The sequence below is a fragment of the Myotis lucifugus genome, unplaced genomic scaffold (assembly GCF_000147115.1).
Source record: "Myotis lucifugus unplaced genomic scaffold, Myoluc2.0 scaffold_536, whole genome shotgun sequence".
NCBI lineage: Eukaryota > Metazoa > Chordata > Mammalia > Chiroptera > Vespertilionidae > Myotis > Myotis lucifugus.
The window spans coordinates 98,847-113,437 of record NW_005871584.1 but is presented as its reverse complement, the minus strand read 5'-3'; the positions used below and the strand labels follow the sequence as shown (position 1 = coordinate 113,437).

Below are 14,591 nucleotides of genomic sequence, written 5' to 3'. Positions count from 1 at the left end.
TCTCCTTTTTTTCCTGCCCTTAACAATCCCCTAACATAGGTTTTTTTAAAATTAAATGAGTTAATATATTTAAAATGCTTATAATATCTGACATATGCAGATATTTAATAGATGTTAATCACCATATACTTTAAATCATGTTTGAATCCTTACTGGGAATACAAGTGATTAAAATAGTCTATACTGCTTTTCGTTTTAAGGTCAGAAGGCAGAAGCTGGGTTCCCTATGACAACTGGGCTGATTGAGAGGTCTAGTCTGCATAAAAAGTCCTCTGCAAACAGTTCCACCCCGTCTGCAGCCTACCCTTTCATTCTCTTAACAGTGTCTTAAACAGACTAAGTTTTATAAGTTCAATATATCAGTTCTTTCTTTTATGGATCGTGCTTTTGGTGTCATGTTTAAGAACTGCTTGCCTAACACCAGGTCATGGAGTTTCCTTCTATGTTTTCCTGTAAGTTTTTTAGTTTTATATTTTGAGTTAATTTTTGTAGGTGTTAAGATAGTGTTTCCTATCATCAAAGTTACTTGCAATGGGTTTTGAATATGCAAATTTCCTTTTCACTTGTATTGAGGTCTGGAACTGTAGTTTGAGGATGGAAAATATATCTGCTACAGATTTGTGTGGGTATGGAGATCTGTTTTAACTTTTGCCAGCATATACAATGTGACATTTCTTGTATTCAAATGTTGTCATCAAAGTTACTTTAGCAAAATATTAGTTTCAAATATAAGTGGTGCTCTGACTTCTGCTTCTAGGTTGAATTCATTAAGAAACACCAAGTCTGCAGCAAAAGCTAAATTTTAAGGCCATTCAGTGTTTGAGGGAGGTTCTTCTCATTCAGAAATTTGCAGTTTTGGCTCTGAAGTTGGAACGTCTCAACAAAACTTTACCACCACAAAGCCATCAAACTGCTGTGTGGCAGGGCAAGTCAGAATACTTAGCTTCTTCTTTAAAAATACATTTTTATTGACTTCAGAGAGGAAGGGAGAGGGAGAGATAGAAACATCAATGATGAGAATCATTGACCAGCTGCCTCCTGCACACCCCCTGCTGGGGATCGAGCCTGCAACCTGGGCATGTGCCCTTGACCAGAGTCAAACCTGGAACCGTTTAGTCCACAGGCTGACGCTCTATCCACTGAGCCAGACTGGCTAGGGCCAGAATACTGAGCTTCTATTTCTGTCAGAAATTGCTGGAACTGATAATAGCTAAGTCCACAACAAATGAAGTACAACAGTGACATGATTAGTTCAATAACACATGATAGGTTCACACATTTTTTCTTTAAATGTTTTTAATTTTTAAAATTTATTTTTATTGATTTCAGAGAGGGAGGATAGAAACATCAACGATGAGAATCATTGTCTCCTGTACGCTCCCTACTGGGGATTGAGCCTGCAACTTGTGCATGTGTCCTGACCAGGAACTGAACCATCACCTCCTGGTTCATACGTCGATGCTCAAGCACAGAGACACACCAGCTGGGCAATTCACATATTTCTTTAAGTACTTGCTGGTGAATAATACAAGAAGCAGGCCTTAAACACCTTATATTTTCAGAAACTCTACATTTGTCTAAGTCTTTTTCTAGTTCCCTATGTTTTTTGTTTGTTTGTTTATTATTTATTTACTTACTTACCAAAATCAGGTATGGCACATGTTGGAAGGTTCCACTTCAGTTGTACTGAATGAATGTTCTCTCCACTTTGAAATATTTTTGCTTGTAGTTGTTCCACAGACAGGCTAATTCTGCATAGAGGCTAATTCTTCAGTCATTTCTAGGGTGACAAACTGCATTAGCCTGGGACTGAGGAGGTTCGCCTAACATGTGACTTTCAGTGTTAAAACCAGAAAGGTTCTGGGGAAACCTTGATGAATTGGTCATTCTAGCACTTCAAATCTTGACTTTTTGAACAGTGAGCTGAACAGTATTGGTAAGGTCTTTTAACTTCTTAAGTGCCTGGGGAAAACAATCAAAATAATTTGCCTTGTTTTTATTTTACTTTTTTTTGTTTGTTCACCAACCCAAGTCAAATCTCCTTTTGTCACCATTTTCACTGGCCTTGTTTTTAAATTAACTATTGTTGCTTCAACTCTTCAAGCAACTTTCTTGTTTAAAGGCTGTCTTCTTAAAAAAAAAGTTTTTATTGATTTCAGAGGGAGAGGGAGAAACATCAATGAGAATCATTGATTGGATGCCTTCTGCACGGCCCCTACTGGGAATCAAGCTCACAACCCAGGCATGTGCCCTGACCAGGAATCAAATCGTGACCTCCTGGTTCATAGGTCAAAGTTCAACCAATCGAGCCACACTGGCCTGGTTCAAAGGTCAAAGTTCAATCAATTGAGCCACACTGGCCAGGGATAAAGGCTGTCTTAAAAAAAAGTTCATTTTATGCCCTAACCGGTTTGGCTCAGTGGATAGAGCGTTGGCCTGTGGACTCAAGGGTCCCAGGTTCGATTCTGGTCAAGGGCACGTACCTTGGTTGAGGGCACATACCCAGTAGGGAGTGTGCAGGAGGCAGCTGATCAATGTTTCTCTCTCATCGATGTTTCTATCCCTCTCCCTTCCTCTCTGTAAAAAAATCAATAAAATATATATATTTTTAAAAAGTTCATTTTTAGCCCTAACTGGTTTGGCTCTATGGATAGAGTGTCGGCCTACAGACTGAAGGGTCCCAAGTTTGATTCCAGTCAAGGGTGCATGCCCAGGTTGCGGGCTCAATCCCCAGTAGGGGGTGTGCCAGAGAGGCCGATCAATGATTATCATCATTGACATTTCTATCTCTATCTTCTCCCTTCCTCTCTCTGAAATCAATAAAAAATTTTTTTCTAAGTTCATTTTATTGGACACATTTTGCCATCTGCTGCAATCACAATGTACCTTACCATTGGTAAAGGGCTTTCCTTGCTTGCCTAATAAGCCACATGGAAACATTACCACCTTATAAATTTTGGGGTAAAAAAACTGCTGAGCCCTAGCCAGTTTGGCTAAATGGATAGAACTTTGGCCCTTGGACCAAAGGGTCCCGGCCTCGATTCTGGTCAAGGGCAAGTAACTTGGGCGCATGCAGGAGGCAACCAACTGGCATGTCTTGTTCACATTAATGCTGGTCTCTCCCCCTCCTTTCCAGTCACTTTAAAAATCAATGGAAAGATATCCTTAGGTGAGGATTAACAAAATTGTGCTGAGAGTCCATTTAAAATGGTTAATTCTGCTTTTTGAGTTGGGAATATTGTGATGAATGCTTAGTCTGATAATGTCTATATATATTGTGTTCTTTTAGCACAGCTGATGCGTCACTGCCATCTGAATGGATAAAATAATCCAGTCCACCGTGAACATTTTCTCTTTAGACTGGATAGGTATGCACTGGTAATCAAAATATGTAAAACCCATGGTACTGAGACATGGGGCACACGAAGGCCATCGAGATGAAACTGTGCCACTGCCATCTGTAGTGCACCCAGCCATGAGAGGACCACATATTGTCTCTCTCACAACTAAAATCTTGTAGCACAAATGCTGCCATCTCAGCCCACTATCACTTTAAAGATTTACTAAATACTGGATAAAAAATATTTGAAGGCAGTTTTCAATGAACATGAATTAGCTAATACAAAAGCATATTTCAAGGGCATTAGAAAATTAAAAATATTTGAGGTGAAAACCTACTATTTTACTTCAAGACACCCAAGTCCCACTTGCATACAAATAAATTGTAAATAAAACACGTTTATTTGCTGGTCACTGTTTAAACCATGAAATACAATTCCACATCGATGATACTTTAGTGGTTAGTAGTCCATACTAGCTTACCAAAAACTAACTTAACATTAGGAAAATGACCATATACACATATATACACACTTGAATTGCCTTCTCACTGTACTTAATGTCCAGTTTTGACCACTGGATGCTGAAGTCTAAAATACCCTTATGGGTTAAATGTGCACAGCCTACACAGAGAAACATGTAGACAATAAAGCAAGGTTTTATTTTCTTTTATTTAACAAACGCTGCAGTTTAGTATTTAAACCTGCAGTTAATGGTGACCCTTTTATGCAGACAGTCACTAAAGGCAGGTATGAATCTGGGAAGAAACCGGGAGACCGGGGCAGAGAGGCAGCAGGCCTGGCTCCTGCTGGGTGGTGTGCGCACCTGTGTTTCAGCTGGGGCAGGCAAGCCGAAGTTACCAATTCCTGTTATTATTGACTGGAACCAACAGTTTCTTCTGATACACAGCCCTCATAATAAAATCACATTTTCCAGAAGAAATATTATTCATAATACACTCAGAATCACTGATTGTTTTTTCTTCGTCTTTTTTTCCTTGACTGTGTAGGTGTTTCAGTCTCTTGTGTTTGTTCTTTTATGCCAGATAAGGGCTGTTTGAAAACTATTTCATTATCTTCATCATCATTCATTTCAGCCACTTCAGATTTTCGTTTATCCAAAAATGTTGGTGTACAAACTGGTGTGGGGCCCTAAATTCAACAAGAAATAATACATAAATGTGGGAAGATATGAGGAATATTTTACCCCTCCCTTCTATTTTTACAAGTTGTGCAGTGTTAATTCAGGCCTATTTCCATCTTTCAGTGACATAATCACACAGGAACGAGTTTAGGTGCTTATCAAACTTAGTATAAAAAAGTCACAATCGATTGTAATATAATATGCTCCATTATAGGATATGAGGTAGAAAACCTTGATCTTATACTTATAAAAACAGTGGCCTCCTCTCTCCTAACTCAGTCACTTTGCTTAAGAGGTACAAAGTGCAATAATAAACTCACAATGATAATTTTTGCTTGTAAACTCACAATATCTGCTGAAGTCACAAATTAAATATGAGAAAAATTTTTCTAAATATTTTTATTGATTAGAGAGAGAAAGGGGGAGGGAGAGAGAGATAGAAACATCAATGATGAGAGAGAATCATTGATCAGCTGCCTCCTGCACTCCCCCTACCGGGAATCGAGCCCACAACCTGGACATGTGCCCCTGACCAGAATCGAACCTGGGGACCCTTTAGTCCGCAGGCCCAGCTCTATCCATTGAGCCAAAACGGCTAGGGCTAAATGTGAAATTTTAACAAACTGACAGTAGCAGGAACTGTTTCTCCTCTTTTGAATTATACTACCTGATTCTCAAAATACTAACGACAATTTTACCTGGCTATCCACGGTATTCTCAGGAGTTTCAGGGGTGGCTGAAGCCTTCTTTTGATTCTTAGGTAAAGCCTTCAATAAAGTTTAAGAAACTTCATCAATTTGTATATTTAACAGTTTTAGTAGTTTGAATATATTTACCCATTTATCTTTCCCCTAACACCTGGCATGCAATAAAAGAAAAATGTTACCTGTCTATTTGTGGATTTCTGAAGGTTGGTGTTTGAGGTGTTGCTTTTCTTCTTTTTACTACGTAAAACCTTAAGTAAACAGAAAGAAGTTATTACCTGGCAGTATCACATATTTACATTTTTAACTTACCATTAGATCCTTACACATGTTATCAGCAGATCCTTCCTAAATGAGAAAGCATTTCAATTTAAAAAGCAAAATCCACAAATATAGTGAATGATCTCCAGTAAAGGGAAAAAAGTAAAGAGGGGCCGAGCTGGCGGATGGGCAGAAGCTGTGGAGATGAAGTGAGGCTGAGACCCGAGCTGGCCTAGCGTCCTGCTTTAGAGGACCAGCTCCCAAATGGTTCGTAAGAGGACCAGGGCCTGCTGCCTGGGACACAGTGATTTTTAAACACATACTGTTAAAGACTGTTTGGGATTTAGGCAAAGAATCAACAACCGGAACTGGGCCAAAGGGGGTACTCAGTCTTCTAGTTTCTGGATAAGGCTAAAAGACCTAATAACCTTAGGAAGAGATGCCATCCATCTTTTTCCAACAAATTAGCTGTTTGAAAATAAGCTGAAAGGGTCTATGAAAGATCCAAACCAACCTCAGAATTTAGTGAAGAAATAAGATCGTCACCCATCCTAGCCACCCCCGAGTGGCCTGCACTCGTTTCGTAGTGGAAGACATAGCTCTCCCCCAGGAAAGTGGGAGGGAGAATCAGCGAGCAAGGACATGGGGACTGACTGAGTGACATCTGTGCTGACGCAGCTTCATGCCAGCAGGTTTGCTATATTCTAACCCTTGCTCACTTAATTCACAGATGACGCTGCTGAAATCTGATATGCACTTTATCTCCAATTTAAAAGAACAAGAAACAAAATTTTAACTGGAATGGCATAAAAAGGATGGCCAATTTATAGTCTTTATGTTTACCGATACCATGAAATACCAAACTTCATTTAATTCTGGTAAGGACACTTTTAATAGCAATTTAGAAGCATTATGGTTTGGGTTAAAGAGTGGAGTAACTTCAATAATTTAAAACAGATCATGAAAAACCTAACCCCTTTCTGAAATTTCCTTTTCTATACAATGTCGATCATTGGATCTGGTCTGACACACTTTAGGAAGAACTTACAATGCAGCGCCTCAAAAATTTAGTCAAACCCTAGTATGTGGTAAGCACTGAGCTAGATACTTTATAGAGAAAACCATAATCATGTTACAGCTACTGAGGTACAAAGCCCACCTCCAAGAAGAAAAACACAAAATATATTTTCTGAAGGAATATTTACCAGTGAAGGAAAATCGTAATTAATTCCCTTCTTAGCTAGTCTCTTCCTGAGTAATTTTTCTTTCTTTCTAAATCGCTCCTCCATCCGCAGCTTTTCAAGAAGGGTCCGGTTCTGATTATAACGTTTCACTGCTGGGAAAGACGGGTTCTTAAACGGAAGATGCCACTCTCTAAAAAGTTCCTCGTGTACTGTCTCAGGTGGCATAAAACGACCTACATGCAAAAAAGAAACAAGTTTTCAACTGAGTGGGAGGGGCACAGCATAGCACGGATCCACATGTGCAGTCCTCGGACACCTTTTGGCTCACCTCCTCAACCCTTCCTCTCCTTCATTTCTGTGAATGAACCCATGCCGTCAGCAAGGCTGCTGGGACTGTCACGGCAGGAGGAACCAAAACGAAGAGAGGCCGGAGATGCCACCTGGGCAGCCTCATCAGCTGCCTGATCAGATGTGCCTGACTTGGGTACCTGAATGGCCACACCCCCCGCAAGCACCCAGAACCATAACTCTGCCTCTGAAGGGCCCTGGGACCCAGACAGGGCTGCGCTGGGATGTCAAGCCAGCGGCGCCGGTTTCTGTAGGTGAACTTCTAATCTGGTGTTGTCATGGTTTCTCTGGTAGAAGAGCTGCACCAATGCCATTCAGACAGTCTGAACTGTGACTCCTCCCTTCACTGTTACCCTATCTAGAACCCATTAATGGTTTCCCACTGTCCTCAGGACACATATCGAACTCCCAGATTTATAAGGATTCAAAGACCTGGCCTCCCCTGTCTTCTCCCTCATCTCTTGCTCTTCTCCTCAGTCCCTCATAGGCAGATACTGCTAGTCACTTCTAGCTTTGCATTTGCTGTCCGCTCGGCCAGGATCTCAACCTTCATCCCCTTCCCCGAACCTGGCTCACTCCTCTTTAAACTCCAGATTTTAATCTAAATACTTCCTCAGGGAAGCCTTCCACGGCCCTTTAAGGTGGGTTAATCACTCTTCCTATGTGCTCCTAAAATCACTCCCCAATTCCATCTCGGCACAAACACAGCTCAGTCTGGTTTAGATTTTAAAATTCTAATTAGAACTGATCTTGCACTATCCTTAAGGGGATCACCCAGAAATGATGTGGGATGTCCGAGTAGCTGAGCAATCTGTCCTTCACACCACAGCCACCCATCAGCAGCAGGTAACCAGGCCCACGGGAAGACAAGCGCACTTACACTGCAAGAGCCTTTCACCAAAAAGGTAGTTGTTCATTGTTTCAGCAACTATCTTGGCAACATCTTCAGATTCAAATTCCACGAAGGCATAACCTCTGCTATTTCCAGTCTGCAATTAAAAAAAACCGCCACAAAAACAATTAAACTCTAATACATCATTGAACTGCTAAAATGCCATTAATTTAAATAATCACACCAGCCCCATTAGCAAATAACATCATGGCATACAATGTGGAAACTGTTGTGGGAAAAGGAAAGATCCCCAAAAGGCTGAATATGCCACTGACCTCGAGGTATTCCTGGGATCTGATCACACAGGTAAGTCCATAACCACAGTTGGAATCGATTTAACAGTTTGAACTCTTCAAAATAGCCAACATTAAGAAAAACCAAGTAAGTACACAGGGCAAGGAGACTATCCTACATAGGCTGAAGAGTCACACCAACCAAATGCAATGCAGGAATCGTGACTGATCCCAGATCAGGTAAGGAAACTGGTAGCTAAAGACTTTTGGGACTACTGGGGAATATGTGATGATGCCAAGTCCATGCTAGACCAGCGGTCGCCAACCTGTCAGACCTCATGGACCACCGGTTGGCGACCGCTGTGCTATACTATATCGTGTCCGGATTCCTAGATTTACGATGAGGTATTTCAAGTTTTTATGACTGCTACTTCCTTCTAAGGTTCAGTAAAACGAAGTATGTGTGTTTATAGCTATGGAGACATACAGCTAATGTGTCAGGGTGTTAGTAATGGGTGAATCCAGGGGAGGGAAGAGATGTTCATTACATTATTGTTCTTTCCACTTCTCTGTAGACTTGAACATTTTCAAAATACAATTCTGGGGGAGACAGTGATTATATTACAGTACAGAAAAATATTTACAAATGATCCTCAAAAAAGGCAGAAAAAAGTTTTTGAAAAAGACAGTAAGGGCAAAAGATAAGAATAGGCAGTTCTGCCCTAACTGGTTTGGCTCAGTGGTTAGAGCATCTGCCTGCGGACTCAAGGGTCCCAGGTTCGATTCCGGTCAAGGGCATGTACCTTGGTTGCGGGCACATCCCCGGTGGGGAGTGTGCAGGAGGCAGCTGATCGATGTTTCTCTCTCATCGATATTTCTAACTCTCTACCCCTCTCCCTTCCCCTCTGTAAAAAACCAATAAAATATATTAAAAAAAAAAAAAAAAGAACAGGCAGTTCAGGGTGGGGGTAAGAGGGAGAGATCAACCAAAGGACTTGGATGCATGCATATGAGCCTAACCAATGGATACAGACAACAGGGGGGTAAAGGGCATGAGTTGGGGGTGGGAGGGCAACGGGGCAATAAGGACACATATATATCTTAATCAATAAAGAAAATTAAAAAAAAAAAAAAGAATAGGCAGTTCACAGATGAGGGAATTCTAATGGCTAATATACCCATAATGACACTCAACACAACCAATTTAGGTCAGAAAGGTCATGTTAAACAACTGAACAGAACGGTTACGTAGTGTCTCATAGAACTTTTATTTCAGTTATGTGTTCATACATGTATATGTGTGCTGACTTCTCCTATAAAACTTAGAGAGAATAATACTATACAATCTGTAGTAAAGATTTCCAAAACACATACAGCAATGAAAAACACTGACTTCGTGAACAGTAATTTCCTGGGCATGGGCGAAGGTGCAGAGGACCGGGGAAGGGCACGAAAGGGACCCCAAGTCTACCTAAAATCTATTTCTAAAAAAACAAAGGCCTGAAGTAAGTTGATATTTGATAAAGGAAAATGGTGGATACCTCAAGTCTCTAAATCATTCTCTGGTAGACTTCAGGACGTTTGAAATAGCTCACTCACATAATAAGCAACCATTACCATTACAAATAGACAAATGGGGGGAAGAGGAGGCGTACAGAGAAAATGTGTTACTTTGGTTAGGATCAGAGAAATACCAGGGCATTTTAAATTTGAAATCCCCTTTAATGTTGAGATATTGCTTTGACAAAACTTAATACCTGTAACTTTAGAACAACTAGCGGAAGATGGATGCATACCTTATCCACTCATGTACCAAATAAAATATAAAATTAACTTTGATCTGTTATAACTCAAGTGGGAAAATGTGAAGAAACTGCATCAAGAAAAATGAAGATTTCCAACAATGAGAGGTCTCTATGGTTACAACAATAAAAGTGTACATGTGTGGTGTGGTAAAAAAACCGAGAATGAAAAAAAAATATTCATTCAACAACCTATTTTGAGCTTTATCCACGTAACTACTACATTCACTGTCATTGCTATGTTCCTCTGCTTGAACACACTCAAGTTTATCTAGCTTCCCACTGAACATTAGGTTTTATAATATTTCACTCTTAGGTGAAGCTGCTGGGAACATTATAAGTTTTATACGAGAAGTCAGCACGCTCTATTCCTGAAACAAACCACATAAACCTTTTAAAATTAGAAGGTAAGGATGACATAACAATGACACACACACACACACAGCTCTTCCTGTATCAGGCGTTGTCCCAAGAACCTCACATTCCCTACCTGTAATCTGTAATGAGATACTCTTAGGACGATGGTGCTATTTCACTCATATTTTGCAAATGAGAAAACTAAAGCATGGACAGGTTACATACTTTGTCCAAGGCCATACAGCCAGCAACCCGTGGAGGCCAGGCCTTGCACACAGGTGGCCTGGACCGTGTCCCTGTTCTTCACCGTTCACTGTACACACCTCTGCTGTTACAGGGGTGCATACGCCCAGGCCAACACAAGAGGTGCGAACTGCTCCTCAAACTGAGCTCCCTGTGCAGCTGACTGAGTAGCTGCAGGACACGCACGATCCGTTTACCAAAACTGTCCATGTAATTAGAGGCTCTGGGGGCAACCACTCTCTCTAACCGTAACACAAACATCGACAGTAATCCCGATTTTGTTTTCGCGGTTGTTTCCGGTTCTAAGCCTCACCCATGACCCCCTTCTGGAGCGAAGACTGGTAAGAATACCGTGTGAGCACGCCCTCTACACTGTCAACGACGATGTGCTTTTGAAAAAGAAAACAAATCACCTACTTCAGTAGAAAAACCTTACCCTTTTACTTCTGGACAGCCTGAATCTCGTCACAGTGCCAAACTGGGGAGAAATACGCTCGGATCTGGGTTTCGTAAAGTGCTGGAGGCAGGTGGCCCACATAAATGACTCCGGGAGTGAGTTTTTCTTTTTCTTGCTTCTGTTTCTGAAAACATAAAAACCAAGGAAATACTTTTTTAATTAAAAAAAAAAAAAAAAAACCACACATTGCAACAACTTGGAGAAACCCTTAGTTTTCAGTCCAGATCGGGGGTTGCAAGCTTCTCCGCTCGCGAAGCAGCAGAGCTGAGGCCCGGCCGCGGGTCCTTCCCCCCCCCCCCCCGCGATGGGGGCGCTCCACCACTATAATGGACGCCATGGCTGCGCGAGTGGGTCTCTAACGCTACTTCAGACCACCCGGCGGAGACCTCCACCGACACAGCCTCCACTTTGCATGCAGATCGCCGTTGAGTCGAACCCCCCAACCGCACCATTCCCGGGCCACGGCGAGCCTTCTCGCCGCCGACACCTTCCCCCGGGTCAACTCCAAACGTGTCTCCAGCTGGAAGCCATGGCGAATGCAACCTGATGCCGGGGCCCCGCTAGCGAGTGAAGCTGGCAGGTACCGTCCTCCAGAGCCCCCGTCCCCGCTGCACTGGCGGCGCGGCCCGGCGGCGGCGTGTGGGCCTCGCGCGGGGCCATTGCGGGAGGAGCCATCCCGGCGGCTCTGTCCTCCCCTCGCGCCACCCGCTGAGCTCCGCGGGACCTGCCGGCCGAGCCACCCTCTCCCCGCCCGCTCCACCTCCCGCCTCGGCCCCCAAGCCCGTGGGGTGGGGCCGCCCTGGGAGACCCGGGAGGCGGCGGAGGCCGGAGGAGGGCGAGGCCGGGACCGACCCGGGCTCCGCAGGCCCGCGCGTCGCGGAGGCGCCCACCTTCGTTGCGCGCCGGCGGGCCTGAGCCACCTCCTTGTTAAACTTCTCGTCCTCCTGCGGGTTCAGCGACAGGAGCGGCTGAGCCGGGCCCTCGAAGACCGCCATGCCGACAGCGTCCGAGTCGCGGAGCTCCACGCGGCAGCTCCGGAAGTCCCAGAGCCCGTAGCTCCGCCCAAGCGGAAGTGGAGGCGGCCGACGTGCAGGGTGCCGCAAGGAGCGGGGGCGGGGGCGGGGCGCTGGGGCGTGGCGGGGCGTGGCGGGCGCCCCCTGCTGGTGAGATGCCACTTGGCCTCGCTCTCATACCTGCCATTTGCTTAAATCAGTGGTTCCCAGCCTTCCTAGTGCCGCGACCCTTTAATACAATTCCTCATGTTGTGGTGACCCCCAACCATAAAATTATTTTCGTTGTTACTTCATAACTGTAATTTTGCTACTGTTATGAATCGTAATGTAAATATCTGATATGCAGGATGTATTTTCATTGTTACAAATTGAACATAATTAAAGCATAGTGATTCATCACAAAAACAATATGTCATTATATATGTGTTTTCCGATGGTCTTAGGCGACCCCTGTGAAAGGGTCGTTCGACCCCCAAAGGGGTCGCGACCCACAGGTTGAGAACCGCTGGCTTAGGGAGTAAAACTGCCCTTTTTTACTTTCCCTTTTCCCCTCCGTTTCTGCATTCTCTCATTAGGAAGGTTTTTAACCATTTGCTGTGGCCTTGGCTGGGGAAGATAATGGCCTGTTAGTTACAAGCTGGCTGCAAAATGCTCACACTGTTAGGCCTTGTTTTAACTTCCCTGCCTCAGTTTCCCTGTTCCTCCTGCCCTGGAATCCTGTAACAGATCCACCTTCTCCCCTGCATCCCATTCCTGTTTTTGGCCTGTCAAGTGTTGGTATCTTGTATTGGCAGCCTGAGGGGACCAACACGGCCGCATTGACTGGTCAGCCTGTGCGGTGCCTGCCCGGTGCCTGCCTGGCTGTGTCAGGGCTGGCGCTGAGGAGCGTGGGTGCTCACCAGGAGTGCCAGGCACCCTGGCCTTGGCCCTTCACTAGACCATAGAAGCCAGCTCTTAATGGGGGCAGAGAGTCTAGGCCAGTGGTCGGCAAACTGTGGCTCGGCAAACCGCGGCTCGCGAGCCACATGCAGCTCTTTGGCCCCTTGAGTGTGGCTCTTCCACAAAATACCAACTTCTGCGCATGGGCCACGAAGTTTCAATCGCACTGTACGTGCGCCCACACGTGGTATTTTGTGGAAGAGCCACACTCAAGGGGCCAAAGAGCCACGTGTGGCTCGTGAGCCACAGTTTGCCAACCACGGGTCTAGCCCCCCATCCTCACTCAGCCCAGCCCCGGCCTGCTTTCATTTTTACCCCTCCCGGTCCTGGTCACTCTCAGTGAACAGTGACCTCCAGGAATTCCAGTGATGCGATTCATCTCTGAGGAAGCCTCTGGTGAGACTGCGCGGTCCTGTGGCAGCAGCGAGAGGCTATTGATAGACCAGCAGCGGCCTTCCTCATCCCAGGGGACCAGCCGTGCCACGTGTGTTCGTCCTTCCTTTTCCTTTCCTCGTCCTCCTCCCGTCTTTCCTTCTGTCCTTCCTCCCCTCACTCCCTTCTTTCTGTTTTGTTGGGAGACCACCTGAGCCTTGGGTGGAGCAGGCCTTCACCCAGCTGGGCTGTCCCGCGCACACTACCTCGTCCCCCAGCACTCAACCCCAGTCATCGAAATAACCAAAGTGCCTGCAGGTGCTTCCACACACCCGAGTGGACAGATGAGTGTGCTCACTGTGGGTCTCTCTCTTCCCTGCCTCCCACTAGCCTCCTGCACCATGCCTCTGTGGGGACAGAACAATGGCCTGTCGTTCTGTGGCACCACCATCACCGCCTATAGGCTGGAGCACCTGCTGGGGGCCAAGATTCGAGGACTGGTGGCTGGGATAGGAGGTGGGGTGGGCGGTAGGCGAGACAGGGTGTGCCGCGTGTGCAGGAGCTGGGCCCGAGGAGGAGAGGACTCTGTGGGGTGAGCCTGAGGGCTGGCAGGGGAAGGGACACAGGGTGGGCGCCGGGAGGGGCCTGCTCACCCCTGCCCTCCTTCCCCTCCCCTGTTCTCCCTTCCTACCACTCTGCCGGGTCTCTGTGGAGTCATCCAAATGTGCCACCCGAGAGGGGCCACGCTGTCGGAGTCAGCCTGCTCGGCCCCCTCAGCCACCGGTTTGTGGGGACGGGCCTGAAAGGGAGACTTCCAGGGGGAGGGGAGAAAGCCTCTGTCAGCAGCGCCACCCCAATGAGTGTCACCTGCAAGCTGAACACAGTTGGCCAACCCAGCCTCTTTGTAGGTAGTGACGTGGGTGAAGCGGGGTGACTACCCCAGGGGGTGCAGATAGGGAGAGGGGATTGTGGAGGTGCCCCAAAGGTCCAGACTCCCTCTAAAGGCCCCGGGCTGACTCACCAATCTCCTCCTCCACCTCGTGATCCTTTCCTGCCATGGAGTATGGGTCATGGTGCCGTGGGCCTGGCAGGGCCTGCAGTCCACAGTGTGATGCCCTCTTCCCAGCCTGGATTAGTCAGGTGTTTTCTGTATTTCATGTTTTGACACCTTCAGAGGCTGTCTGGCTGGGAGAGACTGTCCTTTCAGGGCTAGCCAATTCTCGGAGGTAGCACAGGCCCCGCCTGCCATGTCTTTCACACGCCTCCTCTTTGTCTAACTCTCTCACACCAACCACTATTCCCCC

At 45.6% G+C, this 14,591-nt stretch overlaps 1 protein-coding gene across 1 annotated transcript; it reads right to left on the bottom strand.

Annotated features, from left to right (window-relative positions):
• Positions 1–3,722: 3,722 nt before the first annotated feature.
• On the bottom strand, positions 3,723–12,021 carry LOC102425720 (MKI67 FHA domain-interacting nucleolar phosphoprotein). Its single transcript, XM_014446413.2, is given in 8 exon segments — positions 3,723–4,490; positions 5,181–5,249; positions 5,369–5,437; positions 6,653–6,864; positions 7,860–7,968; positions 10,943–10,987; positions 10,989–11,087; positions 11,854–12,021. Coding segments are annotated over 8 exon segments (894 nt in total). The 5' UTR covers positions 11,959–12,021; the 3' UTR covers positions 3,723–4,304.
• Between the last annotated feature and the right edge of the window lie 2,570 nt (positions 12,022–14,591).